This window comes from Hydra viridissima, unplaced genomic scaffold (genome assembly GCF_058129835.1).
Source record: "Hydra viridissima isolate aposymbiotic clone 2 unplaced genomic scaffold, HvirCarnegie_v1 scaffold_1, whole genome shotgun sequence".
Lineage (NCBI taxonomy): Eukaryota > Metazoa > Cnidaria > Hydrozoa > Anthoathecata > Hydridae > Hydra > Hydra viridissima.
In genome coordinates this window covers 32,420,226-32,447,353 of record NW_028324300.1, presented here as the reverse complement: position 1 = coordinate 32,447,353, position 27,128 = coordinate 32,420,226, and the positions used below count along the sequence as shown (strand labels likewise).

The 27,128-nt window shown below is 32.6% G+C and overlaps 2 protein-coding genes across 7 annotated transcripts; one reads left to right on the top strand and one right to left on the bottom strand.

Moving 5' to 3' along the window:
* The first annotated feature begins 20 nt into the window (after positions 1–20).
* On the top strand, positions 21–10,324 carry LOC145192151 (RNA 3'-terminal phosphate cyclase-like). 6 transcript variants are annotated; one of them, XR_016455734.1, is made up of 11 exons: positions 21–182; positions 834–890; positions 978–1,096; positions 2,804–2,929; positions 8,223–8,346; positions 8,568–8,626; positions 8,850–8,991; positions 9,078–9,188; positions 9,353–9,411; positions 9,749–9,948; positions 10,090–10,324. XR_016455734.1 is itself a non-coding variant. In XM_090098097.1 (11 exons), exons 1-11 carry the CDS (start codon positions 87–89, stop codon positions 10,162–10,164), a joined length of 1,140 nt encoding a protein of 379 aa, XP_089954223.1. In that variant the 5' UTR covers positions 47–86; the 3' UTR covers positions 10,165–10,324. The 6 variants fall into 6 exon arrangements, 5 of the variants coding, with proteins under 5 accessions (XP_089954223.1, XP_089954217.1, XP_089954232.1 ...); XM_090098097.1 differs by having other exon boundaries at positions 47–182; positions 978–1,095; positions 2,836–2,929; positions 9,073–9,188; XM_090098091.1 differs by having other exon boundaries at positions 49–182; positions 9,073–9,188.
* A 4,154-nt stretch (positions 10,325–14,478) lies between these two features.
* Positions 14,479–18,684, bottom strand: LOC149894566 (uncharacterized). Its single transcript, XM_090078650.1, has 3 exons — positions 17,997–18,684; positions 15,270–17,392; positions 14,479–14,556 (listed from the first exon to the last, which is right to left on the bottom strand). The coding sequence occupies exons 2-3, from the start codon at positions 16,716–16,718 to the stop codon at positions 14,479–14,481; spliced, it is 1,527 nt and encodes a 508-aa protein (XP_089934776.1). The 5' UTR covers positions 16,719–17,392; positions 17,997–18,684.
* Between the last annotated feature and the right edge of the window lie 8,444 nt (positions 18,685–27,128).

Below are 27,128 nucleotides of genomic sequence, written 5' to 3'. Positions count from 1 at the left end.
TCAAATATTTTGTTTATAAAAAATGTTCGATTGATATGAGTTAACAAAAACTTCTTTAAACTTTAACAAATGTTTATCAATTTTTAATGCTTTTTTTTCTAGTAACTTTAAAAAAAAAAAAATCTTGTAAATTTATTTTAATGGATAAATATATACAAATTGATGGAGGTTATCTGGAAGGTGTAGGTAGTTTTTAACTTTTTCTTTTGATATTTTTTTCTACTTTGGTCTAAATGTTTAGCAATAATTTTTTTTAGGAGTGGTGATGAAATACAGCACAAGAAGTTTTTTCTATTTTTTAATTCATTTATGAAAAACAAGAAGTTTGGAATGTTAAAAATAGTTTTTTGTTATTGTTTGGAAAAGTTTTGGAAAGTTTTTGAACATTGAATTATTCTGGAATCCTCTAGTTTATATTTCAGTTCAAACAAAAAATCTCATTATATTTCATTATTGCAAGTGATCAATTATTACAATTACACCTTGTTACTGTGCAACTATAAATCTAGCTTGAAAGGCAATCAGTTGAATTAGTACCTTAGTAAAATGCATTGCAGCATTTTAAAATCTATTTCTTTTAAGAGGAATATTACATGTCTTAAATTTAATCTTCAAAATATTGCTGAACTAGGCTGAGTAGTTTTTATTGGTCTACTTTACTTACCTGATCTGATCTTTTCCATATTTAAAAAACAATAAATCAAAAGCAAAATAAGAATTTTTTAACTTTGAGCCTATTAAATCAAGAACTCTTTTGATGCAATGACTGTAAAAATTGGTATTTATTGAATGTTTGTGAAAAAAATGTTGCTTTAAAAAACCTGCATGTTTAGATACCAAGAAAAAGAGAAGTTCTGTTTATTTTAATACTTTCTATTGTGATATGCTGTGTAAGCTTTTGACAAAAATTTTTAAAAATTTTGGTTTGTTGGATAGACTAGATAGAAATTATATTTTTATTCTGCTAAATTTTTTAGGGTGGTCAAGTTCTTCGAAATGCTGTTGTTTTGAGTTGCTTATATGGGAAGAATATTACTGTATCTAATATAAGAGCAGGCAGACCAAGTCCTGGACTCAAATCTCAGCATCTCCATGGTAACTTTTTTGTTTAAAAGCTTTATTTTTACTAAAACTTAAGTTTAAAATATTACTTATAGTTACTCCAAATCATACATTTCATTTAAAATAACTTGGATAATTATATATTTATCAAAATTTATTTTTGATGTTTGATGTTTAAGAGATAGAGTGTACTTTAATTGGTTTTAACTTTATTATCAGTTATTAGTTATTCTCAAAAAAAGGAGTGTCACCTTATGTATTTTATACTAAGAAAATACCAAAAATAGTAGTTTTCAAGTAAGAAGTACTAAATTAAAGCAATCAACTGTTGATCTATGAAGTGATAACTTTTATATTGAAAGACAAAGACAGGAAAAAATTAAGCATAAATAAGAAATTTCGAAATTTCCAACTTGAGGCTAATTTTGAACATTCTTGTTTAAATTTATCTAGAATCTAGCAAAAGCTAAAAATTGAGTATTTCTTAAAGTTTCTATATTTGAAAAAAGTAAATTTTTCCAAAAATTCAAATAATATTAAAGATATCTTTATTGTCAAAATACAATTTGCAGTTTGTCATGTAAATGCCTCAAATTGACACTTCCAATGACTTATAGAGGTATACGCTTAAAAAGTCATCAACAGTTAAACAAAAATTCTTATATACACTTTGTCAAAAGTTTATTAGTTTTTTTTAAAGGTCTATATAGCTGTATAAATGAAAAATATTAAACTAAAGAAAGATGTACTCTGGTTGAAAAATTGCCTTATCAAAAAAATTTAAGTGAGTGGTTTATTGCTTATGTGTTATGGCTGCTAAATTGCATTTGTATAACAAATTGTAGTACTTTTATGGAAAAGGTATGGCTGTAGTCATTTGTTTATGAAATAACAGTTTGATGGAAAAGTAAAAATAGTGTTATTAACTTTACTACCAATTATTAGAAGTTATCTTTTTGGTAAATAAAAATTACCTTTTTTCAGCAATTGGTTTAAAGTCTACAAATGGAATATACAAATGGAATAACAGATTGTAATATAGTTCTTCTTGGGTGGTGGAAAGAAATGGAGAGGGGAAGATGGTGAATAATGTTTGTTTATCAGAATAATATTTAAAATGGGCTATTAGTTGAAGAAAATATTTAAGTTTTTAATATTTGTTAACCACAATTATCATTCAATTATATATCTACCTATGAGATGCAGAATCTCAAAGAAAGAAAAGTCATCCAGCCTTTCAATTGACTTTGCTCCTATGTAAAGTTTTATATTTTTATTAGTGATCTTAGATATAAAGAAACATGGTTTAAAAAGCTAGCAAACAAAATCTGACAGCTTGTTAAACAAATATTAAAACTTGTTAAATAAGCTTACTAGGTATTTGTATCTTATCATTGGAAATACTTAAAGCATTCATCTAAAAAAGTCCAATTTTTATTGAGTTGGAATTTTTTTAATATTAATTAAATGTTCTCTAAACCTTTCTTATTTTACAGATAAACATTTTAAGGTCTAAGGTACTTAGGCTTAAAGCAATTGAATTTTCAAAAAATAGCTGATTTTCACTGGTGCCTAATATCTAATAGCTAAAAAATAATATTCAATAATCTTGTCTATGTACATCACTATTTGGGATGGAGCAAATGTACAAAACTTTAAACAGTTTTTAGTGAATACTTTACATACAATGTTTTTGTTTTAATTTGAGATCCTTATATGTGAAATTATTTCTTTTTACATGCTTGAGATTAATTCGTGATTTATGTGGGGCAGAATTAATTGGTGATGATTTGAATTCGACTACAATTCATTTTGCTCCAAACAAAATAAAGGCTGGAAGTTATGAAGCAGATGCAAAAACTGCTGGGTAAAAGGTTTTCTGATTGTTTTAAATTAAATATGTAGGGGGGAGAGGGGGGCAGCTTTGAACATTTTTTAAACTTTTTTTTGTAAATCAATATTTTAATTATTCTAACCACTTTTTTTTCTTCTCAAGAGTCAAAATAATGATTAAGGAATAAAAATGCAGTGTTTTGATTCTGAGCTAAAAATTCAAAAACTAAAAAGTCAGAATTCCTTTTTCTTTAACACCCATGAAAATGTTCAAAACTGTCCCAACCTGAGGTAGCCTTGAACACACCTGGGGCAGCTTAAAATTATCTCTGGCAAATGGAAATAACTAGAGATTACTTTTTTTTTTAAGCATTGATTTACTTTTAAACTTCATTAAGTTTAAGTTTCTAATAATAAAAATCTTTTCTTTTTTTTTTTTTATACAATCTTATCTTGTAATCACTCAAAAGAGTTGATCAAACAAAAGTTATTTAAAGCTATTTAAGATGTAAATAGAAGCAACTTTAAAAAAAAAAAGCTTACAAAACGAACTAAACCTTAAACTTAAAAAACCCAATTACACCGGTAAATGGAAATGGATAAAGTTTAAGTTTCTATTAGTAAAAATAAATAAAACAAGGGTTATGTAAAAATATTAAAGCATCCACTGATCTAATTAAAATCTTAGACTTCAAAAACAAATGTTTGTGTTAGTGCATTGTTTAGTATGGTATTGTATTTAGAACATTTAAAAAACACTAACAACATAATAAAGAATATATATATATATATATATATATATATATATATATATATATATATATATATATATATATATTCTTTACTATGTTGTTAGTGTTTTTTAAATGTATAAATATATATATAAATGTATATATGTATATAATATTTAAATGTATGTATGTATATATATATATATATATATATATATATATATATATATATATATATATATATATATATATATATATATTCTTTACTATGTTGTTAGTGTTTTTTAAATGTATAAATATATATATAAATGTATATATGTATATAATATTTAAATGTATGTATGTATATATATATATATATATATATATATATATATATATATATATATATATGTATATATATATTCTTTACTATGTTGTTAGTGTTTTTTAAATGTATAAATATATATATAAATGTATATATGTATATAATATTTAAATGTATGTATGTATGTATATATATATATATATATATATATATATATATATATATATATATATATATATATGTATATATATATTCTTTACTATGTTGTTAGTGTTTTTTAAATGTATAAATATATATATAAATGTATATATGTATATAATATTTAAATGTATGTATGTATGTATATATATATATATATATATATATATATATATATATATATATATATATATATATATATATATATATATATTCTTTACTATGTTGTTAGTGTTTTTTAAATGTATAAATATATATATAAATGTATATATGTATATAATATTTAAATGTATATATATATATATATACACTACCGTGCAAAAGTCTCCGCTCATGTGTGATATTTGCAAGGAACAGTAAATGCAATACATTTTAGGATGATTTTAAATATATAAAAAGAAAAAAATGTTAATATAAAAAGTTGATGAGGCCAAATCATAATTTTGCATACTTTTTCCTTTTCTTTTTGTTTCAAATAATTTTGTTTACCTTTGTTTTGTTGAGTTCTGCTGCTAAAAACATGGCAGAAATTTTTCTATATGAATAACCTTTTTCACGTAAAATACATATAAAGTTCTTCAGTATTCTTTATTAAATTTAAAACTGCACAAAAGTTTTAACCAAAATAATTTTTGTAAGCTTAGGTTTGACAGTAGCATGATACTTTCCGGCATGGTAAGGATGTTTTCAGTAATTTTAATTGGTTGCTTTTAATAGACTTATGTTTATATTTATACTTGAAAATGGCATTAGTGTGCGCATTTAATGTCTTGAATTTAATAAAGAATTTGAGAAATGGTGAAAGTAAAGAAAGAATATTGTGAAGAACTTCGTGGCAAAATATGTATTTTACGTGAAGAAGGTTATTCATATAGAAAAATTGCTTCCAGGTTAAAAATATCCGAATCAGGTGTGAGATATGCTCTACAACGATTGTATGATATTGGTTCCAACAGTGACAGATCACGTTCTGGAAGACCAAGAGTTACATCACGGCAAGAAGATACGTTTATTGTTGTGTCCAGCAAAAGAAATAGAAAAATTCCAGCCACAATTTTAACAGCAGAACTCAACAAAACAAGGGTAAAGCCAGTATCAACTGATACTGTAAAAAGAAGACTAAGATCAGTCAACTTAATTGGACGCATTGCTGCACGTAAACCTTTGTTGAGGGCAGTAAATAAGAAGAAAAGATTGGAATGGGCAAAAATGCATAAAAATTGGGGATTAGAAGATTGGAAGAAAGTTCTATGGACAGACGAGAGTAGGTTCGAACTTTTTGGTACCCGACGTCGCGTGCATGTTAGGCGTTTACCTAATGAAAGAGTGCTTCCTCAATGTATACAAAGTACTGTAAAACATGGAGGTGGTAATATTATGCTTTGGGGATGTTTTGGCAATGGGTTAACTGGAGATTTAGTTAAAATCACATCTACCATGGATAAACACATGTACCATAATATTTTGGTTAAGCACGCGATTCCATCTGGTATTCGTATAATTGGGAAAGGATTCATCATGCAGCAGGACAACTATCCAAAACATGCATCTGGATTATGCAAAAATTATTTGAAACTAAAAGAAAGGGGAAAAGTTTGCAAAATTATGACTTGGCCTCCTCAATCACCAGATCTATCACCCATCGAAAAGTTGTGGGATGAACTGGATCGGAAGATCAGAGAAGCAGGTGAAACATCTTTTATTAATCAGCAAATGCTATGGGAACGTTTGCAAAAAGCTTGGAATGAGATAACAGCGGAAACCATGAATAAATTATTAGCCCGAATGCCAAGATTATGTGCTGCTGTTATACGCTCCAAGGGGTCTCATATTGATGAAAATAAAATTTAACATTTACAACTTTGTATATTAACATTTTCTTGATTTTATATATTTAAAATCATCCTAAAATGTATTGTATTTACTGTCTAATTCATTGTTTAATAAACAATTAAAAATAAACGCAATTTTCTTGCAAACTTTTGTTACTTTATTGAAATATTACAAATGAGCGGAGACTTTTGCACGGTAGTGTATATATATATATATATATATATATATATATATATATATATATATATATAAAATAAACCTCAAATAATTTTTAAAAGAATCTTTACAAGCATCAAAATCTAAACTTTCAAAAAAAAAACTGTAAAAAATCAAAATAATTAAAAGTTAAGATAACTCAACATAGATTAAAGTATTTTTTGTTTTAGCTTGGCTTTTGAGATTCTAATTTTGGAAGTTTCTTGTTTTCCAATTCCTAATGATATTTCAAGTCTTCCCTTACCTAAAAGATAAGATTTTTTTATTTCTTCTCTTTCTGGGGTTTCAGTAAGAATCTCATTCTACGAGTGCAGTGAGGTGGAAATGTTAAAACTACCATTCCATTTTCACAACAATAGTTGATGGCATCTAATGTATAATGGCTTTCATGATTATCCATTAAAAAACAGGAAAACAGTAAAACAGAATCCTCTTTCGAACATCTGACTAGTTTTTTATATGTTCTAGAACCTTTAAAAACAATGGCCCTGTCATACAGTCACTTGTTGGACTGTTTGCATAACCAATAAAACCAGGTGGTCCTCCTTTTATTATGGTGTCATGAAATCGTGTTCTTGGAAATATGAAGACATGTGGAAAGAAATTTCCTATGGTATTTCCTAAACCACACATAGTAATTAGTTTTCCACGTTCAGCAGAAACACGCTGTCCTACTTATTTTGCTCCACGTGATGCTATAATATGGGGTGCTTGTACTACTGTCATAATGCTGGTTTCGTCGATATTATAAATTCTGTCAGGAGTGAAATTAAATTTTTTAAAACTTTTTCATAGTTATCAAAAAACTGATTTACATTGTGCTGATTGAAACTTGTTGAACAAGACAAACTTGTATTTTCAGGTTTTCTAAGTGAAAGTTCTTGATGACGTTTCATCAAGCCCTTCAACCACTCTATACCAGCTTGTTTATTTTCCATCCATTTACTTGGAAATTTGCAAATTTTTATAGCATAATAGAATGCTAATTCTTTTGCATGTTTATATGTTAAGCCATAATTCATTTTAGAGCTTTCTATTAGGTAGTCTCTTAACATTATTTCCTCATCTTTATAAAATAGTTGTGCGACAGTATATTTAGTTGTCAAACCAAGCTCGGTCTTAGATAATAAATTTTATATTATAAGTTGTATACGTTTTATATTATAAGTTGTAGCAGTTTCGTTTGGCTTCATTAATCCATTTGCAGCTTAGAGAAAGCATTAATATCTTCCTGTATGACTTCTGTCACTCTCTTTTTTTTTTTATAACTTCGAACCATTTTTATCGTTAAATAATAAAAATTCAGGCCGTAATAATCAAGCAATAAAGCGCGAGAAGTTTAAACAACGGTTCAAAGGTGCCCCATTCATTTTATTCAAAACTGCCCCAACAGCATTTTAAATAATAAACGATGATTTTTCAAACAAAATTTTATCAATTATTGACATTTTCTGCTTAATTGTAAATGTTATGAATTGAAGACGTAAGTGGATGAAGGTGTTATGTTACACCAATATGGAACTGTCCCTTAACACTTACATCCGCGTTAAATCGTGTTATGGTTGAATTAATATGTAACATAACTCCTTCATCCACTGTGAAAATCGTATTTTAGCACATTTTTGTGCGGTGTCATTATGTTCATGTGAAAGAGCGTTGCTTAACACCTTTATTTGTGTAAAAAAGTGGAATTTTGTATTTTTGCGGCATAACGCCTTCATCCACTTATGTCTTCAATAATTCTATCTTATAAATAACATTAAAAATCACAAGTAAGAAATGTGGTCAAGAAAATCTTACAACTTTACATCGAAGTGTTTAGGATTTATCCTCAAAAACAAATTAATCAAGTATTTTGTCCAATTTATGCGAAATGCTAGGAAAAACAGGTGACAGCTGCGAAGGTAAATATCTTCACAAAATATTTATTTTTATTAAGTTTAAATACAAAAACGCTTCAAAAATGCATTTTTCCAAAGCTGCCCCCTCTCTCCCCTATTTATAAGAAAATCGCTCTTAGATTTTAAATTTTTTATGTTTAGAAGTGTTTGTCTTTTGATGCAAGTTTCTATTCCTTGTATCGCTTTTGCTAACTCAAGAACGGAAATAATATACAAAGGTGGTACTAACGCTGAAATGGCCCCTTCCATTGACTACTACATGGAGGTTGTTTTATGTTTGCCTTTTATTTTTTATTTATTTTTTTTGCTGTTTTTATGAAAACTTATCAGTTTTTAATAAGCACCTTAAACAGTAGTTAAAGTAAATTTTTTATATCTTCCTTAGTTGCAAAAAAGTAATATTTAAAAATATTACTTAATAATAAGATTTTTTAATGAACGGTTTTATTGAATAAATGGGATCTTTTATTTTGAAGATTTATTTAGGTATTTCAACCGATTGCTTCAAAATTTGGGTTAGATTTTAGTTGCGAATTAGTGCGAAGGTATTTTTTATTTGTTTTAGGAGTAATTAGCAATTTTTTTGTTGCAGTAGATTAAAAGATTTTTTTAAAAAGAAATTCTATTTTACAGATTTTTTACTTATTGCAACTCTACCGCAAAATACTTGTTGAACCGACACGTGTGCGCATCTTTTTATTATATGCTGACAGTAGTATTATACGTGGTATTCCACAATATTTATTTTCAAAATATTTCAAAATTTAGGGGCTTTTATCCGAAAGGTGGTGGGCAAGTTAATGTCATTGTGAACAGCTCTAGGCATTTCAAACCTGTGATTATGGTTGATTTTGGTAAAGTTATTGAAGTTTATGGAACTGTTTTTATTACAGGTGCTCTACCGGATAAAGTAAGTAAACATTTTAGTTGTTGTTGAACGTGGTACATAAATTTATTTCATTTTACCATTATATCGTTCTTTATTTGTAAGATTAGCTCAGAAATGGCAAATAGCGCTGCGAAATACATAGAAGATCACTTGAGTATTAAACCACGTATTTCTCAGTGTAGAACGCACCAAGCAGTTGGCACTGGGTGTGGAATTATGTAAGAGTAAATACTTATGTAAAGAGTAAAAAGCCAATACTTTTTAAATTGGGAAAGATTAGAAGAAAAATTTTCTAACAAATTTTTACTTCTAATCTTTCCCAATATATAATCATGGTTTTTTTTTTAAAAAAAAACAAATGACTATCACGGTTTTTTTGTAGCGTGGTGGCCAAAACATCGACTGGATCAATTTTAGCCGGAACAGCAGCTGGAAAAAAAGGTGGGAAAAAAAAAGGATTTTGAAATTAGGGATTTTTTTTTTCTCATTGCTTAAAAACTATATTTCTTTTTTCATTATCAAGAATGTTTAAAAAAAGTAGCAGTTTTTATCTGAGATAGCAATATGTTTCATAAGTGAAACGTGTACAATGTTTCTGCTTCCGCTTAATAAGAAGCTGTTAATAACAAACTGTTCCGCCTGAATAATAAACCGTTCAATATCCATATCAATGTCCGAAGAATAAAACACTCACTAGGAGTTTATTGCGCGAGTATTTTTTAGTAAAATATATCATGTATTTTCATATGTGGGTATAAATTAAATATTTTATACGCAGGAAAAGCCGCGCGTTTCGTGGGATTGGAAGCTGCTGAAATGCTTGTAAAAGAAGTCAAATTAGGCGTATGTGTGGATAGCTTTTTGCAAGATCAATTAATTCTGTTAATGGCGCTTTCAGATGGTTATTCTAAAATTAGAACTGGACCAATAACTTTACATACTCAAACTGCGATATTTTTATCAGAGAAGATGACAACGGTAAAAATTCGGATTCTGTATTGATATAAGATTAGCAATAAGGTTATGCATTATATTCATATTACATTATGTGTTATAATATGTTTTTTTGATGTATTATGTTATGCAGCGATTTGTTAAAAGAAATTTAATGTCTTTTAGGCAAAGTTTAAAGTTACTCCTGTCGACAACTCGTTTTATATTGAATGTGAAGGATCAGCTTTTATGTACTCGTGAGAATGTTGAATGTGAAGAATCGGCTTTCATGAAAAATTATTGAATATAAAAGATCAGTTTTGATGAAAAATTATTGAATGTGAAGGACCAGCTTTTATGTGAAATTTTATGTTTTTTTAACGTAGAGAAGTTTTTTTTTGAACTGATAAAGTTTTTTAAATACTTTTTTAATTTAAATTTTAACTTTGAAAGTTATTGGTGATCTTGTTAAGACGGAGAGCACCATAAAATCTCTGATATATATAAAATAAAATGACTAGTAAAAACTGCTGCACACATGAAAAGTAACATGAAAAGCGAGAGCTCTAAAGAAAGAATTTTTTTTTAAATTTACTGCACACTTTAAAATTATAACGAAAAAACGTTTAACATAAATAAACAACGTTTAATAGAAAAAACTTTGCATCAATAGTTTTTTACAATTGCGAAAAGTTACGGTAAATGATAGTAAATGGTAGTAAATGATAATTCAAGAAGGCTCTGCTCAACCCTGTTTATTCCTAACCATTAATCCTTTAAGCTTTAAACTTTAAATATGTTAGAAATATGTTAGAAATAGACTAAATTACTATTTGGTTTACGTTTTACCTGATATTGTTTGTTAATAATAAAAGTCAAAAATGTTTTAAAATACTTATCTGTACAAAGACAGCTAAAAAAACGCAATTCGTCAAATAAACTGAATATCTATTGGTTCTGAATTAAACATTAATTGTGAGTAATTTACACTTGGCTAACTATAAACATCTGTTTTGGATAGACATTAAATTTGAATTCATAGATTACAAACACACACACACATACATACATACATACATACATACATACATACATACATACATACATACATTTTCGTACGCAAAGTGTTCTGAGAATAAAAAGATAAATATTTATTACCACTATTGAGTAAACCCAGGAACTTGACTTTGATTTGTCCATGAAAAAAACACTCATAACAACTTCAAATTTTTCACATGTAAGTTTCCATTATTTCAGTTCTCTAAACTCTACAAGTTCAATGTTGGGTACTTAACATTTAATATAGAGTAATTAAAATACTTGCATTCTAACTATTGTATAGTTTTTTACAATACAATAATTAGAATGCAAGTAATTTGTTGCAATTTTGTTATATTTTGTTACACATGTAACAAAAAATTTTGAATTTTCATAACTGATGGGGGGTAATGATTATAATATCACAAGGAACATATTTTTTCTTTTTTTTTTTTTTTTTTTTTTTCTTTTAATATTCCTATTTTATATTTATTTAGTTACATATTTTATTTTTACATTTTACAATTTTATATTTATTTATTTACATAAATATTTATTTTTATAACTTAGTAATTGAATTTACATTTTCCGCATATTTATTACCTGATTTTTTTAAAAACTGTTTTATTATAAAAAACAAATTAGATAAAAAAATTAACATCTTTATTTATTTTTACTTGAAGGCTTAAAAAGGAGTGAGGGTAAGACATGCAGAAGGGTCGTAAAGGTGTGAGGGTAAGACATGTAAATAGCTCAAAAAAGGGTGAGGGATATGCATAAGAAAAACGTACAGAGTAAAAAGATTTTTTTAATACTTTAATTGATAAGAAATTTAAACAAAGCATCAAAATAAATATAATAAAAGATAGATAATACACATCTGTTTCATCATCTGTGAATGCAATTAACCTATGAGTTAGAAAAGAGCATTACTTAAGTCATTTGACATATTACTTAAATCTAGAAGTAATGATATAATGAATTAAAAGGACAAAAGAAGATATTAAAAATTTTTATTTTATATGTTCAAATTATTTTCTCTTATTATCTGTGCATAGTTGCATTCTTTCCTGGTACTTCCCTAACGTCTTTAACGACTCCTCTTTGGATATTGCGGCAACTATCTCTGCAATTTGCTTTTTTTAGGCTTTAGACGTTTTTAACTCAGCCAGGTGTTGTTTGATTTTCCAAAAAAATGAAAATCACAAAGTGCTAATTCTGGCGAGTACAGTGGATGGTTTGATCAACGCGATGCCCTCATTGTTCAAGTACACTTAATTATTAGGTATTTCAAACATGTTAAGGCTTGATAATGTATTGGTGGAATAAACTGAGCGCGTAAAAACCTCTTTATAGAACTCGAATATATTACAGAAAAAGGCTGCATGTTGAACATACCGAAACCCCATAGTTTTACATTGTAGATGTCTTGTAGGCAGAAAGTTCGAGGTTTTTCTATCATCTGGCCTAAATTTTTCCTTTAGACAAAGAATGTCTTAAATTCCTAGATGAATGCCTTAGTTTCCAAGATCCTTGAAGGAACTTATACAATTAGAGTACAATATATTTCTTTGTAAACGTACACAAAGCAATGCTTTCATCATTTTTTACTCTTGAATGAATAGTAATTTACCTCGATCATTCTCATAAGTATGATTTCAAGAAGCTTGGCAACATCAATAATGATATTTCACTCTTTTTACAAATAAAATATATAAAAGGTGAACTTTTATTAAAACTCAATATTTTTGATAATGTTCGGCAATTTATTTGGTTTGATCCTGTTAAAGTACACTGTACCTGAACTTGGGAAATACATTACACTACTAGAAAAGGGGAGTTCTGGGACAAAATCATTTTTCATCATCGTTGTGAAATTTTTGTTAATCGCGGGTTGAAAATTTTCTGGGACAAAAATTCCGACGACAAAATATTTTATTTTTCATGACGTGATAACGCGTAATGAAAAAAAAACTTTTTAATTTTTGTAAAGGTGTTTAAATCTTGATAATTAGGCGTAATAATACGCTTGTCCGAGAAGAAGGTTATAGCTTCCGGATTTGCCGATTTGTGCGTCTCCAGAGTTGAGCGTGACGACTAGCCTTCTGCCGGCTGCGACGCTGGGCATGGAATCTGCCTCTCCAAAATTTCTGTAAAAGGAAATGGTGGTGGTGGATCCGATGGAGGCGGTGGATTGGTAAAGCAGTCCCGTTGATTTGTTGTTGAACGAGGTTAAGTTTGATCCGTTCCACGAAGACAAGTAAAAATCTTCCAATCCAGACGAGGAGAAGATGCATGTGCTGTCACCGTCGTAACCAGGAAAGTAGGTGTAGTTGTTGGTGTTGTATGGAGTTCAAGGAGTGAGAACGGTGCCGTTGCCTGGAGGCAAATTTCCATCATACATTCTGACTCTCGACTCCCACCAGTTTCCAGAGGCGTCGATAACGTGCATCCTGATGTATTTCAGAAAAAGACCATTTCCTTTTCCGTTGGTGTTTAGCAAAACATATTCGCTTCCATACGTCGTATTCAAATATCTGAACGTCCAGCAGTAAAGTTTGAAAAGAGGAATGGAGGCAGGAATGGAAGCAAGAGTGGAAATGAAGGGTTGAACCCAGTAAGTGATGGCTTTAGCATTTTTGTTCACCAGTTAAATGGAGAGATCGTTTCTGAAAGGCATGTTCAACGTAAAGTATCCTCCCAAGGAAGTGGTGTTAAACATGTTGCATCCTTGCAAAGAATTGGCGTAAAATGCGCCTCCCAATGGTGAAAAAAGCAAATCGGTGGCAAGTCCAGTGTTGTCCACTCCAATTCCGTCAGTCACTTCTATATAGTTCCCCACATTAATTTCTCCGTCTGTAAAGATTCGAATAAAAACTTGACCTGGAATATTTGTGCCAGATGTGCTGTATAAAGCCAGCCACAACCTTCTTAACAATCCAGATTTTCCGGAAAACGAAAACACAGGAGAAGTTGTTAACGCCGCCACCGTCTGAGACTTAAAACCCAAACTGGTGAAACTGGACCCTGGGACGACACTTGTCAAACTCGATTTTTGCAACAACAAGTCGGTGTAACTTTATGTCGCAGCGTCTTGCGCGTTTGAAGGATCAAGCACATTGATCAATTTATGGGAATTTAAATCCAAGTCTGCCGTTCCAACAGTAGTTCCACCACCTGACGCATGCGTGTCCACATAATTTTTCGTGGCTGAATCTGAAGCTAAAATGGGCTCAGCCAAGTTGGTCAATTTGTGCGACGTCATATTAATGTCCGTGTAAAAGATATTGTTGTATGACACTTTAGTGCCCTCATACCCTTTTGTCACTGCGTCTTTTAAAGCGGTTGGATCAGAGACGTTGATCAGTTTGTGGGAATTTAAATCCAAGTCCGCAGTGATGGTGCTCGACCCGTCAGTTTTGACACGCATGCTCGAGCTGACGTCGAAGTAATTTTTTGTCGCGGCGTCGTAAAGATTTGTCGGTTCGTTTAAATTGATCGCTTTGTGAAAATTTAAATCCAAGTCTGTGGTTCCAATTACAGTGCCAGTTCCTCCTCCTGTCGAATGCGTGTCCACGTAATATTTTGTGGCGGCGTCGTGTGAGTTGGCTGGTTCTGCCAAATTAATGATTTTTTGAGAGTTAAAATCAATGTCTGCAGTGATGGTGCTGGACCCATCCGTTTTAATATAAACGTTGCTTGTTGAGTCTGCTGCTGCAAGGTTGTCGAAATAAGCGCTGAATTCGTTTCTGTTGAACTTGTCAATCATTTTTTTAAACGGGTAAAAAATTTTTTTAAATTCAATTTGCAGTCACCAAAGTTTGTTGAGGACGTCTTGAAAGCTGTCTCCCTCTTCACATTTTTTCAAGACGTAAAGACATAAGTGACCGCAAAAAGACGTGTTTCCAAATTGGACCCTTTCGCTGTTGTAAGACAGGGGTTTTTAAATAGCCGACGAGCTCGACGAGAGGGGGTTGAGCGTAAGAGTCAAAGCTGAACTTTGCGTCTCCGTCTTTGTACCAGTACACCCAATGAAATCCTCCAGTGCTCGAATCCCCCGTGTTGATAATCCCACATTCTTTTTTTCTCGGTTTTTTAGGTAATATGTCTCTGACAAAAACTCCACGAAAGTTTTTTATTTTTAGTTTCTTTGCTGCTTCCATCAATTGAAAATTGGTCAAAGCCTCGTTCGGCAAAATAACTCCTTCCACATTGATCATTTTGTTGTTCTTTTTTTTTAATATATTTTTTTAATTTGTTAATTTTTTTTGTCACTTACCTTTTTTTTCCTTTTTTTAATTTGCTTCCTCATTTTTTTTGTCACTTACCTTTTGTTCCTTTTCTTTTAAATTGTAGTGTCCATGAGCCAACGTTTGAATTCCATCTTCCAATGTGAATCTTTTGGTGTCGTAGAAGCTGAGAGAGATTTTGTTGATTTCCTCCGAGTACATGTCGTGCAAATAGGGTCGGAGGACGTTCATTTTGTTTACTTGTTCTTTTTTGGTTTCGAGACATCTTTTGTAATCGTCGTGAGTGATGTCGTTTTTGACAACATTTCTTTTGATTCCTTTACATTTTTTATTCTCTTTTTCATAGGTTTTGAAAGAGTACAATTTTGACCGGAGGCCGAAAAACTCTAAAATCAGTTCTCCTCCGGTTTCGTCTTTTAACATCCCAGGAACCTTTCCGTTTAATCCAGCTTTGAACCCAACGCTTTGAATAGCCGGATGGCTTTTGCTAAAATTGCTCGAGTCGAATTTGCTTTCCACATCCTCTGAAATGACTTTAAACCAATCGTCCGTTTCTATTTCATAAACAAGCGAGTCCGTGTCCGTCATCAACAATTTTGCTTTTCCTGGAAATTTTTTTCTGATGTAATTGTAGTGGAAATCAAAAATTAAAGTTTTGCTCAAATCCAAAACGCACATTCCCAAATAAATTGGTTTCTTGAAAAAAATATTTGTTCTTTTCATGTGAACGGCAACCAAGTTTTTGTCGAAAATCGTGTACCTGTCGTAATTTGGCTTGGCCGATAATTTTATTGCATCTTCTTTTTTTGTCACCAGTCTCACGTCCACTCGCTTTTCATTGTTTTCCATTGTTTTTCCAAACACCGAATTGTTCATCAGCTTGAAAAATTCCTTCTCAAATTCGCTGGTGGCTTCTGTTCTCAATTTGGTGTTGAGGTCAATGTACGGTTTCATCCAATCCCGTTGCTCAAATTTTATTCCACGATGAATTTTGGTGATGACTAGTCCCAATTGTTCGTACAATATCAGGTTTTCGCTGTGAATGACATAATTCTTTTTGTCGTTTAAATTTGAACTGAGTTGTACCACTCCTTCAACTTCCACTCTCTCAGGAGCCGGGGGGTAGTCGTTGAATTCGTCGTGAAGGCTTTCCGGAGAATGCAAATCAACTTCTAAAATGCACGGAATCAATCTCCAATTGGAAAGGTCGTCTTCTGTCATCCATTCGAAACCGTGAGTGGGAAGAGGTTTGCACATAGCCCATCCATACAAGTTGTTGACGTCCAAGTATATGAGAAATTTAGACGGTTGGTTTGGATCGTACGCGTCTCCCATGTATATGTTGTTCGATATTGCATATCGTTTTGAAATCATGCATATCCCTCCACAAGCTCCTTTTTGTACCATTCGAAGCATGTTAATATCGCTTACCAATTCCAATTTTATTTTTGTCATTTTCAAACAAGCGTCCCAAGCTAACCCAGGAGACGTATAATACCAGGCGGGATCGAGCTTGTAATGTTTCATGCAAACGTCCCTGAAATTTTCAAAGACATCCGCCAGTATCAAAACGTCCGACGCGTTGTACAAATCGTGATAATCTCTGAACGTTTTGCATTGAAACACGTTCCAAACCGTTTGCGCATGCGCGTAATTTTGGTCGCTTATTTCCTCGTGGTTGAGTTTTGAGAAAAACGCTTCTTTTAGAGGCAATTGCGTTTCTTTAAATTTATCGAATGTGTCCACCCAATCAAAAGGATACACGCCTTTTTTACGAAGTAAATCAAATTTTTCTCCTTCATAATATTTTGCGAGGTTTTTGAACTGTTCCGGCTTTAAATTTTTAGACAAAGTATCCAAACTGAAGGAAAGGAATTTAAAACTGTCGATGAACCTCAATTCAATTTTTTTTTCTTTGGGTTTTCTATCTTTACCAATGTACTCTCCCACTGTTATTTTTTTCGAGAAGCTAATGTATTTTTCCTCGTTGCATGGAATGCAGGTTATTTCTCCTCCCAATTTTTTGATAAACAAATGGCTGTCGTAGCCTGACAAATTGTGAAAAACGATAGGAACGAATTTTGGGTTTTTGTATTTTAAATTACATTCGTTGTGGGCAGCTCCTCGATATTTTCCAGTAAAATGGCAGTGGTCGCGCACTTTTTCTTTATCGAGAATTTTTTCTTCGCAAATGTGACAAACTGTTGCGGATTTGAAATTATTTTCATCGTCCTTTGTGTAGACCATATTTTTTTTCAAGTTTTTTCCAAAAATTTCAACAAAAAATTGGGCTACGTCTTGGTTCTCGTTTGACGATTCGGAAATAAATATTTCGCTGCTATAAACGGTTTCGTCAAAACATTTTATGTAGAATGAAAAGGAACTTGGAACGTGCCTTTGAAACTTTTTGGTGTAAGACTGGTCTGGATTTTGTTCGCACGAATCTATCGGTTTGGTAAAACTTTCAAAATCCGCGTAAACAATAAATTGGACCCTCATCGAAAATCCTAGGTTCTTAAATCCAATAAACGTTTTTTCTGGAGGAAGATTGGTTAGAACTGCGTCATGCCCGTTGCAATAAAACGAATGTTTTGAAAGATCCTCCTTTTCATCCCCTGCAAGCAATTTCTACAAAAATATTTTTTTCCGTTTTTTTTAGATGCTTGGGAGGAAATGAGTCGACTTAGATTTTTTTTCAGACAATAATGATTTGATTTTTCGTCTGAAATAAGCAGCAAATCTATTTCATGTTTTCTGTTCAAACATTTGGATATTTGCAAAGGGTAAATGGATTTATTTTCGTACCCAAAAACCCAGGATTTCATTTTTTGTTTTTTCGTAAAATTCTCCCAAATCCGTCGACTCCAAAATAATCCCAGCTTTTGACAAAAAAGGAGCAATTCGATGCACTTCCTCTGCCGTAGTAAGGCTAACGCTCTCCATATCGTAAGTCAAAACAAGGATCGCTTTTTTATTTTTATTTTCTTGAAGAATTTTTATCGCTCCGTCTTTTGCCAAATCTAAAAAGTTAGAAGCGTCACGATGATTTCCTTCGACTTGATGCGAAAATTGTTTTGGAACATGTTTCAACGCGTGATCGGACAACTGAAAATGTCCGATGCGTGGTTTGACAGGTCTCGGAGCTGGAACCGGCTTTTGTAAAACCTTTATTGCAGCTGTCGTCAACTTTGAAAGCAATCCAGGTCTCGGAGCAGGAACCGGTCTGTTGAAAATAATCGACTTTATTTTTTTTTCAACTCCGTCTCTTGCATCTCTCACTTTTTTCTTCACAGCCTCTGGGACGTAAGGGTCAATTGATTCAAGCACACTTTTAAAACTGTCGAAAACAGCATTTTTTGCAGCTGTCGTAAACCTTGAAAAAAATCCAGGATCAAGCACAGGTTCTTGAACAGCATCGGGATTTTGCAAATGGGCTGGTCTCGGAGCAGGAATCGGTCTCGGAGCAGGAACCGGCCTTGGAGCAGGAATCGGTCTCGGAGCAGGAATCGACCTTGGAGCAGGAATCGGCCTTTGAGCAGGAATCGGCCTTGGAGCAGGAATCGGCCTTGGAGCAGGAATCGGCCTTGGAGTAGGTGCTACATCAGGTCCAACAACAAACCGCACTTTTGCAGGTTTCACAAAACTTTAACAGGAGGTCGAACAAACATGACTACGGTAGGTCTTTCATTAACAGGCAAAAGTCTTGCATCAGTCGTTCGTCTGCGAGTTGCAGGACTGATGACAGGACTCGTGTTTTTTATTGCTTCAAAGAGATCAGCCTTTCGCATCTTTGAATAATTTTTCAATTTTTGGGCTTTGGCGATTTCTCGCAATACTTTGACAGTTTTGTTTTCCATTTTTTCTTTGCCAAGAAAATTATTTAACTCAAAATCAATTTTTTGGGTTTTTCCATTTTTTCGTATTTCGTTTTCCATTTTATTATGCCAAGGAAATTTTTTTTCAAAATCAATTTTTTTTTATTTTTCCGAGAATTTTTTCAATTCTTTTTTTTCCGAGAATTAAAATTTTTTTTCGGACTTAGATATTTTTTTTATTTTTTAGGACTTGGAGTTTTTTTTTCTGTTTTCAAGTTTTTCAGAATTGACGCTCCAAATATCTCCAGCCATCCCCCGTCTTTTTCATCGCTTTGTAAAGTGATCCGTATTCAACCACTTCCCCGGTTTCGATGTTGGTCGTTTTCACAGAAACAGGTTTTTTTCGAATTGAACCAAGCCTCTCGTATTTTGGATCGATCGATTTTTTTGAATTTTCCGTTTTCGCATTTTCCGTTTTTATTTCTTTTTTCGGTCGACCCACCGGCTTGTATTCTTTTGCACTTTCCAAAAGCAAATCTTTGCTTATCAGATTGTTCTCAACCGCAATCATCATCAAAGTCAACAAATTGTTTGAGGTTTTTGTGACTCCATTTTCCCTCAGCAAATTTTTCAGATAATTTTTTGTTAGTCTCATGTTTTATTTTTAAAAAGAAAAAAATTTTTTAAATCGTTTTTTTGTCAAGAATCTCATGACGGTCTTTTTAACCTAATAAACAGCGTTCATGTTGGTTCCGTCTGAAACAAATTTGATCAATTTGTCTGAAATGATCACTGCGAAAATAACGGTGCCGTCTGGCACTGCCGTTCGGAATTTTACGTTGACAACCAATTCGGCTTTTTCAGAAACAACTCTTTCCTTTTGCTTGCTGATGTCGACAAAAACCAACGGAAACAAATTTTTATATTCAAGCAGAGACAATCCAGATTGGCAAACAAGCTCGTTTGTACCTAATATTTTTCGTCAAACAAGAACGCATCAGAATGAGCCATTACAATTTTCTTTTCTCCAAAATTCAAGTCGTAATTGTAATTTGGATATTTTATCCCATTGACGGTCACAAAAAAACTGTTGACGTTGCAATGATCGAATACGGCTGGATTTGCGGTTTGACTGGAAGTTCTGTTTGTTTGAAGGCCAAACACGATATATCTCGGAACGCTTTTGTCCGTGATCCTTCCAAGGGTCCAGGTGAATTCTGTGAGGCCCGAGGGAATGGCTTGCCTTTCGACTTTGTTTGCTTTGTAAGCCACTGGAACGGAAATTTTCTTTGCCATTAAATTCAAAAATTCGGATTTTTTCAAAACATCCAGCTCAATTCTAGGCATGAAAAGTCGGAATTTTTTGATGTCAATCATTCCTGCGGCAACAGTTCCAGCTCTGTAAATAGCGTCGTCGTATTCTTTTTTTGTAAAGGTGATCGTGTGTCTGAATCCGTAAACGACTTTGTCGTAAGTTTCGCAAAAACCAAAAATGTGTTTTAAAGGTATCCTGAAAGAAAATGCGCCAATGGACGTGGTGTCTGCAAACAAGTGGTCTCGTCTGACAACGAACCCCGCGCTTCCAGTGGTGTTTGAAGTGTCTTTGTACCACATTTGCTTCAAACCATCGGCAAGCTGAAAACCGAAAGGATATTTCAACAATCCAAGCATGGTTGTTTCCTGACCTGGGTACATGACTCTTTCAACTTGCTGTTCCGATAAATCGTAAGGGACGTCGCTGAACAAATACATGATGGCGTTGTTTACCAGAGCAATTTGGTCTGCTGCCGCGTAAGCGGTTCCGTCTGCTTTTTTCAGAACCGCTTCAACGAGGATGTAAGCCTCAGACGGAAGTGTCTGCACAGACTGGCAATCAATCTCAAAAACGATCAATCCTGAAGAATTTAAATCGAGATTTGTTGGAAGGTACTCGAAAAAATCAACTTTTTCAATGCCGGTGTCGTTCAAAGGCATTTCATCAATTATTAATCTGTCGGTGTTTATCATTTTTTAAAATGAGAAAAAAAAATTTTATGTCATTTTTAATTCGTGAAAAAAAATCACGCAATCAAAAGCCCGCTCCCCATTTTGACCAGATCTTGGATTCTGGAAGCGTTCTTTTTCGTCATTTTCTTTTTTACTTGAATGGATGAACCAAACATTTTTTTATGCAGCTTTTCCATCGGATTAATATTTGCATACTGGTCCACCTTTGCCGCTTCGTTAAAAATCGTGCTAACCAATTGGTTTGGATTCACCGTCCCTGTCTTGGCGTAAACTTTTTCAATCGCTTTTTTCCTTTGTCGATGGCAACGTCTTTAGCGGTCGATATGGCTGAAGAGGCCAATTCTTTTCCGGCAGATTTGGCGGCGGTGATCGCTTCTCTTCCAATTTCGCTTGCCGCTGCCTTTCTCAATAAATTAAGAGACGATCTCGATGCGTTTGAAGCTACCATTCTCCTTAAAAAATTTTTAAACGCGTCCACGATTCCTCCGCCTTCGACAACGTTCTTTTTTAAATATCTTCTGTTGTTCACAATTAGCATTTTTTTAATTGAGAAAATATTTTTTTAAATCCGTCGTGTTTCACGACTCGATGTATTTTTGAATCGATTGGTATTCCTCTTTGTTTATTTCCCCCTGCCTCAAAAGCTCGTCACAAATGGCAACAGCTTCGTTTCTAGATGCAATATTTCCAGCATGACCAGCGGCGATGCTCAAACTAAGTTTTTGCGCAAGCGCATTCGGATCACTTAGAAGAATGATCACTCCGCGACCTTTTATTCCCCTCGTTTTTGCGTAATTTCTTTCCCAAAATTTTGAAACAATCGTTTCCCATTTTTTGCTTCTCGAAGCTTTTGGTATGTTTGGTTTCCCTTCTCTCTCCATTGCATGCGTTCCGACCAGTATTTTTTCATAATTTTTCAAGTCCTCTTCTGTTACCTTTGTTTTATCAAGCTTGGATCTTGTGATCAACTCCCAAAAACCTACCGTCCCATTGTACTTTTCTCCATCAATAATGATGTCGTTATTATCGATAAAAATTTCTTTGTTTCCAATAAACATTTTTCCGCGTTCTTTTGCGTGAATTCCAAAAACTCTGTCTGCAGAAAATTTTTTGGCTGCGTATTTTGACAAATATTCCAATGCTATATTTCCAACATTCATTTTTCCAAAAGTTTTTTCAGCACTTTTTAAACTTTCAAAAGGAGGCTCGCTTTCTGGGTAAGTCAAAGCCAGTGGACTGTTTCCAACCTCTTTGTATGCGATGCTCTTTAGCTCGTTTTTCACTTTTTCGTTGCTATCGATGAGCGGCTTGAAAAACTTGGTCAAATCAGTCTGATAATTTGCATCTGAAATGTTTGCGTTGAGGCTCTCATTGTAAATTTTTTCCCTGTTAGCCATATAATTTTTTACGATTTCATCTCTCTTTTTTGGGTCATGTATTTTAAAGAACTCCTTTTTTTAAAATACTGAGAAAAAAAACTTAAACAAAAACGAAAACTCGTTTGTGTTTTTTTTGTTTATTGGCCTTTTTTAAAAAGGTTGTTAAATGCTTGAATGGCTTCTTCTCTTCCTTTTTGGATCAGTGACTCTTTGGTGCTTTTTGTTTTTGTTCGGATTTCTTCGGTCATGGTTTTAAATTGTTGAAGCTCGCTGAGAATTAATTCGTATTCGGAATCGCTCACAAATCCGTCCATGAGCGATTTTGAAATGTGATCGCTAATCGTGTTCAATTTTGACTCGGAAAGAACATTTAATTTTTCATACTTTTCGGCCTTCAGCATCATTTTTTTGTTTTGTTGATTTCCGAAAATAGACAAAGCACCCATTCCAACCGCAATCCCCTCGCACGCAATCGAAACTGGAGTGGCAACGACGGTTGACAAAAGTGCAATTCCTGTAATTCCCAAAGCAATGCACACCGTTTGCAACCCATCGTCTGCGAAACGAATAATTTTTGCCACTCGATGGTACTTTTTGCTCAAAGCCATTCTTTTCACTTTTTCATCCTCCATTTCTTTTTGGATCTCGCTTATTTTTTGAAGCCGGTAAACGTGGCCTCCATCGGATGGTGCCGTTGGAAGAACTGGGTAAATTTTTTCAGTGTTTTTTATTATCTCCATCTTTTGTACGAAGACAGATTTTTTTAATTCGAATCGATGTGATTTATTTTGCAAAGCTTTTCGCCTTTTTTTGACTATGGTGTCATTAGTACTGTTGTTGCTCACATCCAAAATGACGTCATCCACAGGCTCTGAAAAAATAGCATCGTTTTTGTAAAAGTTCAATTGATCGCTGATTTTGTTCATCAAAGTGACGACAGCAATTCCTTTCTCCAAATTCAATCCAACGGACAACGATATTGTCGTGTGAGAAAGAGCAGCAAATTTAATGTCTTTCTGAGCAAAAATCTCATGCTGTCCGTTTATGTTGAAATATGTGGGGTGTTCCAACTTTTTTTTTACAACAATAATGTTTTTCGGATTTTTTTTTTCCAACTCTTTGATTCTCTCCTCCAAATGTTCCAAATGAAAATTAAAATTTTGATTCTCTGCTAAGGCAACATTTTTAAAAAACTTGTGAGGGGCATGCATTTTTAATATGAAAAGAAAATGTTTTAAAACATTTTATTTTCATTTTTTTCGTGTTTTCACATTTCTTCGTCAGATTCCATTTCCCCCAAATCCAAATCGTCACCCATGATGCTTTGAACTGAAGGTGCATTTTTTGCAATGACCACTTCTGGAATTCTAACCTGAATAGACTCGGTTTGCGCTCCGACAAAAACACCTTCAATTTTCAAAGAGGCGGTAGCGTAGCACTTTTGTCGAACATATTCCAAAGGATTTACTTTCACAAATTCTTTCGTTTTCTTTTTGAAAAACAAAGAAGAAACTTCAATGTTTTTTTCATTTTTCTTTGTAAACAACTTTCCGAAAAAAATGGGCGCTGCATGTGGATTATCTGATTTGTTTTTAAAAATGGACAAATCCTCCGTTGTTATTTTTTTCGTTCTTCCTCCTTTTTTTAAAGTGGGAATCATTTCCTTGATTTTTTCGCGAAGAAGTTTTGATATTTTTTCAGTCGTCTCGATAAACTTTTTTTCTTTTTCGTTCATTCCGTTTTTTTCGCTGAAACCGAGAAAGGACATGGAATATCCCTCCAGTTCGTTCGTTCCAAAACTGCAATTTTCAAACAAACCCAGAGAAAACAAAACGGGGGTTCTTAAAATAAAAGGACCTTTTCCAGAGGGGTAGTCATAAAAAAGCGGAATCTTTTGGTACTGAATTGGTTTGGTTGCGGAATAAATTTCTTCAACCGATAATTTGCTCTCGTCAAAATTTTCAATCGTAACAAAATTCATCTTTTTAAAAAGAAAAGAAAATTTTTTTTATATCATTTTTTTAAACGGATCAATTCTTTATTATCCACCCATGAGTTAAACGAGTCTGAATATCCTTTCCATTTGACCAGTGATTTGCTTTTTGTTCGGCGAATTATTTTTTCAATTCTAAATATTTCTTGATGCGTCTTTTGCATTTCCTGTTCGTAAAAAGTTCCTTGAATTTCTTCACCGTTGGCGTCGGTAACTTTGTACGTGGGTGGATCCGTTCGCTGATTTTTTGACACGGTAAAAACCTCCTCGGTCCATCTCGGCGTGTACCCTTTTTCAAAATTGGACTTCTTTTTTGTTATCCTCACTTTGTCACCCATTAAAAATTTCGGCTCTGGTCTTTCTTTTTGCGTCTTTCCATTTAGGTTCATCCATACCATACTTTTATTCTTTTCCTCGCTGGCTTCAATTGGAGTCATTTTTATTGAAGAGTGTTTTGTGCTGTTGTAATTTTTTACCATTTCGTCCAAAACGTCAATGTATTTATTGGTGCTGCTGGCTGAAAAATATTTAAACATTTTTTCTTTCATCGTTCTGTTCCATCGCTCGACGACACAACTTTTTTCCTCGTTTTCAGTGGAATATAATTGAACACCCAACGCTTTCACGTGCTTTTTGTAAAATTCTTTTCCTTTGTCCACCCACAATTTGACGTATTTTCTTTCACCAAAAATCTTTTTCAACGCTTCAGCCACTTCAAGACCCGTTTTGCTTTTTAACGGAACGATCCATCCATACTTTGAAAACACGTCGATCACCATGAGCAAATATTTTATGCCCTTGTTGAATTTTGTAAACAATTGCATGTCAACCAAATCGGCAGGCCATATTTCATCGACGTCGTTCACAAACACTTTTCTTTTTTTAAAATGATGAATCACCGGTTTGTGAAGCTCCTCTGAAAGCTGATCCGTCCATTTTAAACTTGAAAAAAATTTTTTTTTTTTGCAGAGACACCCAGTCCGAATTTGGCTTTGGCTTTGATGATGGGCGCGATAAGTTTTCTTTCGTTTATTTCTTTTTGAGTGGGGTTTGGAATGGAGTTCATTTCTTCAAGCATCATTTGATCCGCTAAATTTCTGCTTTGAACGTCGTTTAAATATTTATAAGCCAAATCGTGATAATATGCTGCATTGTCCACTCGGTCCACCGGTTTGCTCCACTCTTGGTACATGTCGGTGGATGTAAGCCTTTTGTCTAGGTTTGTGCCAGGTCCTGCAAAATTCATTCCTGGAATGTGCATTTCTCCAGGAAATTTCGCCCACGGAAGCTTTATTTTTTTTGAAAAATTGTTGATCGATTCAACCAAGTCTTCCCCTTTTGCCGCCGAAGAAACAAACTCGCATTTGGTCGTTCCGCAAGAGACGCAAGTCCCTTTTAACATTTTTCTATTGTTTTTTGAGATTTCGTTTCTCAAATGGATCGTTTCTATTTTCCTTTTGCATTTGACGCAGTACATTTTTTATTTTAAAAAAATATTTTTAAATTAAAAAAAAATATTTTTAAATTAAAAAAAAATATTTTTAAATTAAAAAAAAAAATTTTTAAATTAAAAAAATGGATATAATCAATTATTCATGGCGTATTGGAAAAACCAAAAGGAACAACCACGATCTTTTACCAAAAAGCATTCGAGGAATCATCGTCGGAAAATCAGGTTGTGGAAAAACAACTTTGCTCCTAAATTTTCTGTTAAAACCTGGATGGTTAGATTACAACAATTTGCAAGTTTATGCAAAATCTCTTTTCCAACCCGAGTAAAATATACTAAAAAGTTCGTTCGAGAAAAAATTACCAAAAAAAAATTATCGGAAATTTGTTCGATGTACAAGACGAAATGGAAAAATTGAATTTAACTCCTGAATGCGTCATCAACGACCTTTCAAAAAATTATTCCGAAACCGAGGACATTGAGTGCCAATTTTTCGAAACGGATGACGATCTGCCTGAACCTCAAAATCTCGATTCAACAAAAAACAATTTAATGATCTTCGACGATTTGCAGGGGGCCCAACAAAGCAAGTGCGAAAAATATTACACCCGAGGAAGACATTCCAACATCGACTGCTTTTACCTCTCTCAAAATTATTTTACGCTCCCTCGACAAACTATCAGAGAAAATGCAAATTTTATTTGTTTCTTTCCTCAAGATTCAATAAGTATGGACCACATTTATAGAGACCACGTTTCGAGCGACATGAAAAAAGAAGAATTCAAAAAATTTTGCAAGTATTGCTGGTCTGAACCTCACGGATTTGCTGTTATTGATTTGTCGTCAAAAAAAAAACACGGCAGTTCCGTAATGGAACTTTATTGTGGGCATGCGCATTAACAAATATTTTTCCGGCTTGATTTTTAATAAAGCGTGCAGCACGCAAAAAAACCTTGAAAAGCCTTGCCCTAATAACTTAATTTAATATATCTTTTTATATCAATGGCATGTTAAAATTTCTTTTTTTTAATAAGTGTTTATTATTACTTGCTTTCAAGAGAGAAAAATATTTTACCTATTTTTTTGGTATGAAGTTTAGGGAAGTCAGAAATTCTTCATAAATAAGTACTTTAATAAATTTTTTGAGAAAGTCTGGAGTGTTTAAGAGAACGAGTTAAGGTATTTAAAGAGTTTGTCAAATTTTGAAGAACCGGTTTGTTTTTTTTTTCTATATATTTTTAGAATTTTTTTCGTTAAAAAAAAATACGTTTTTTCCCTAAAATTTCCATTTTG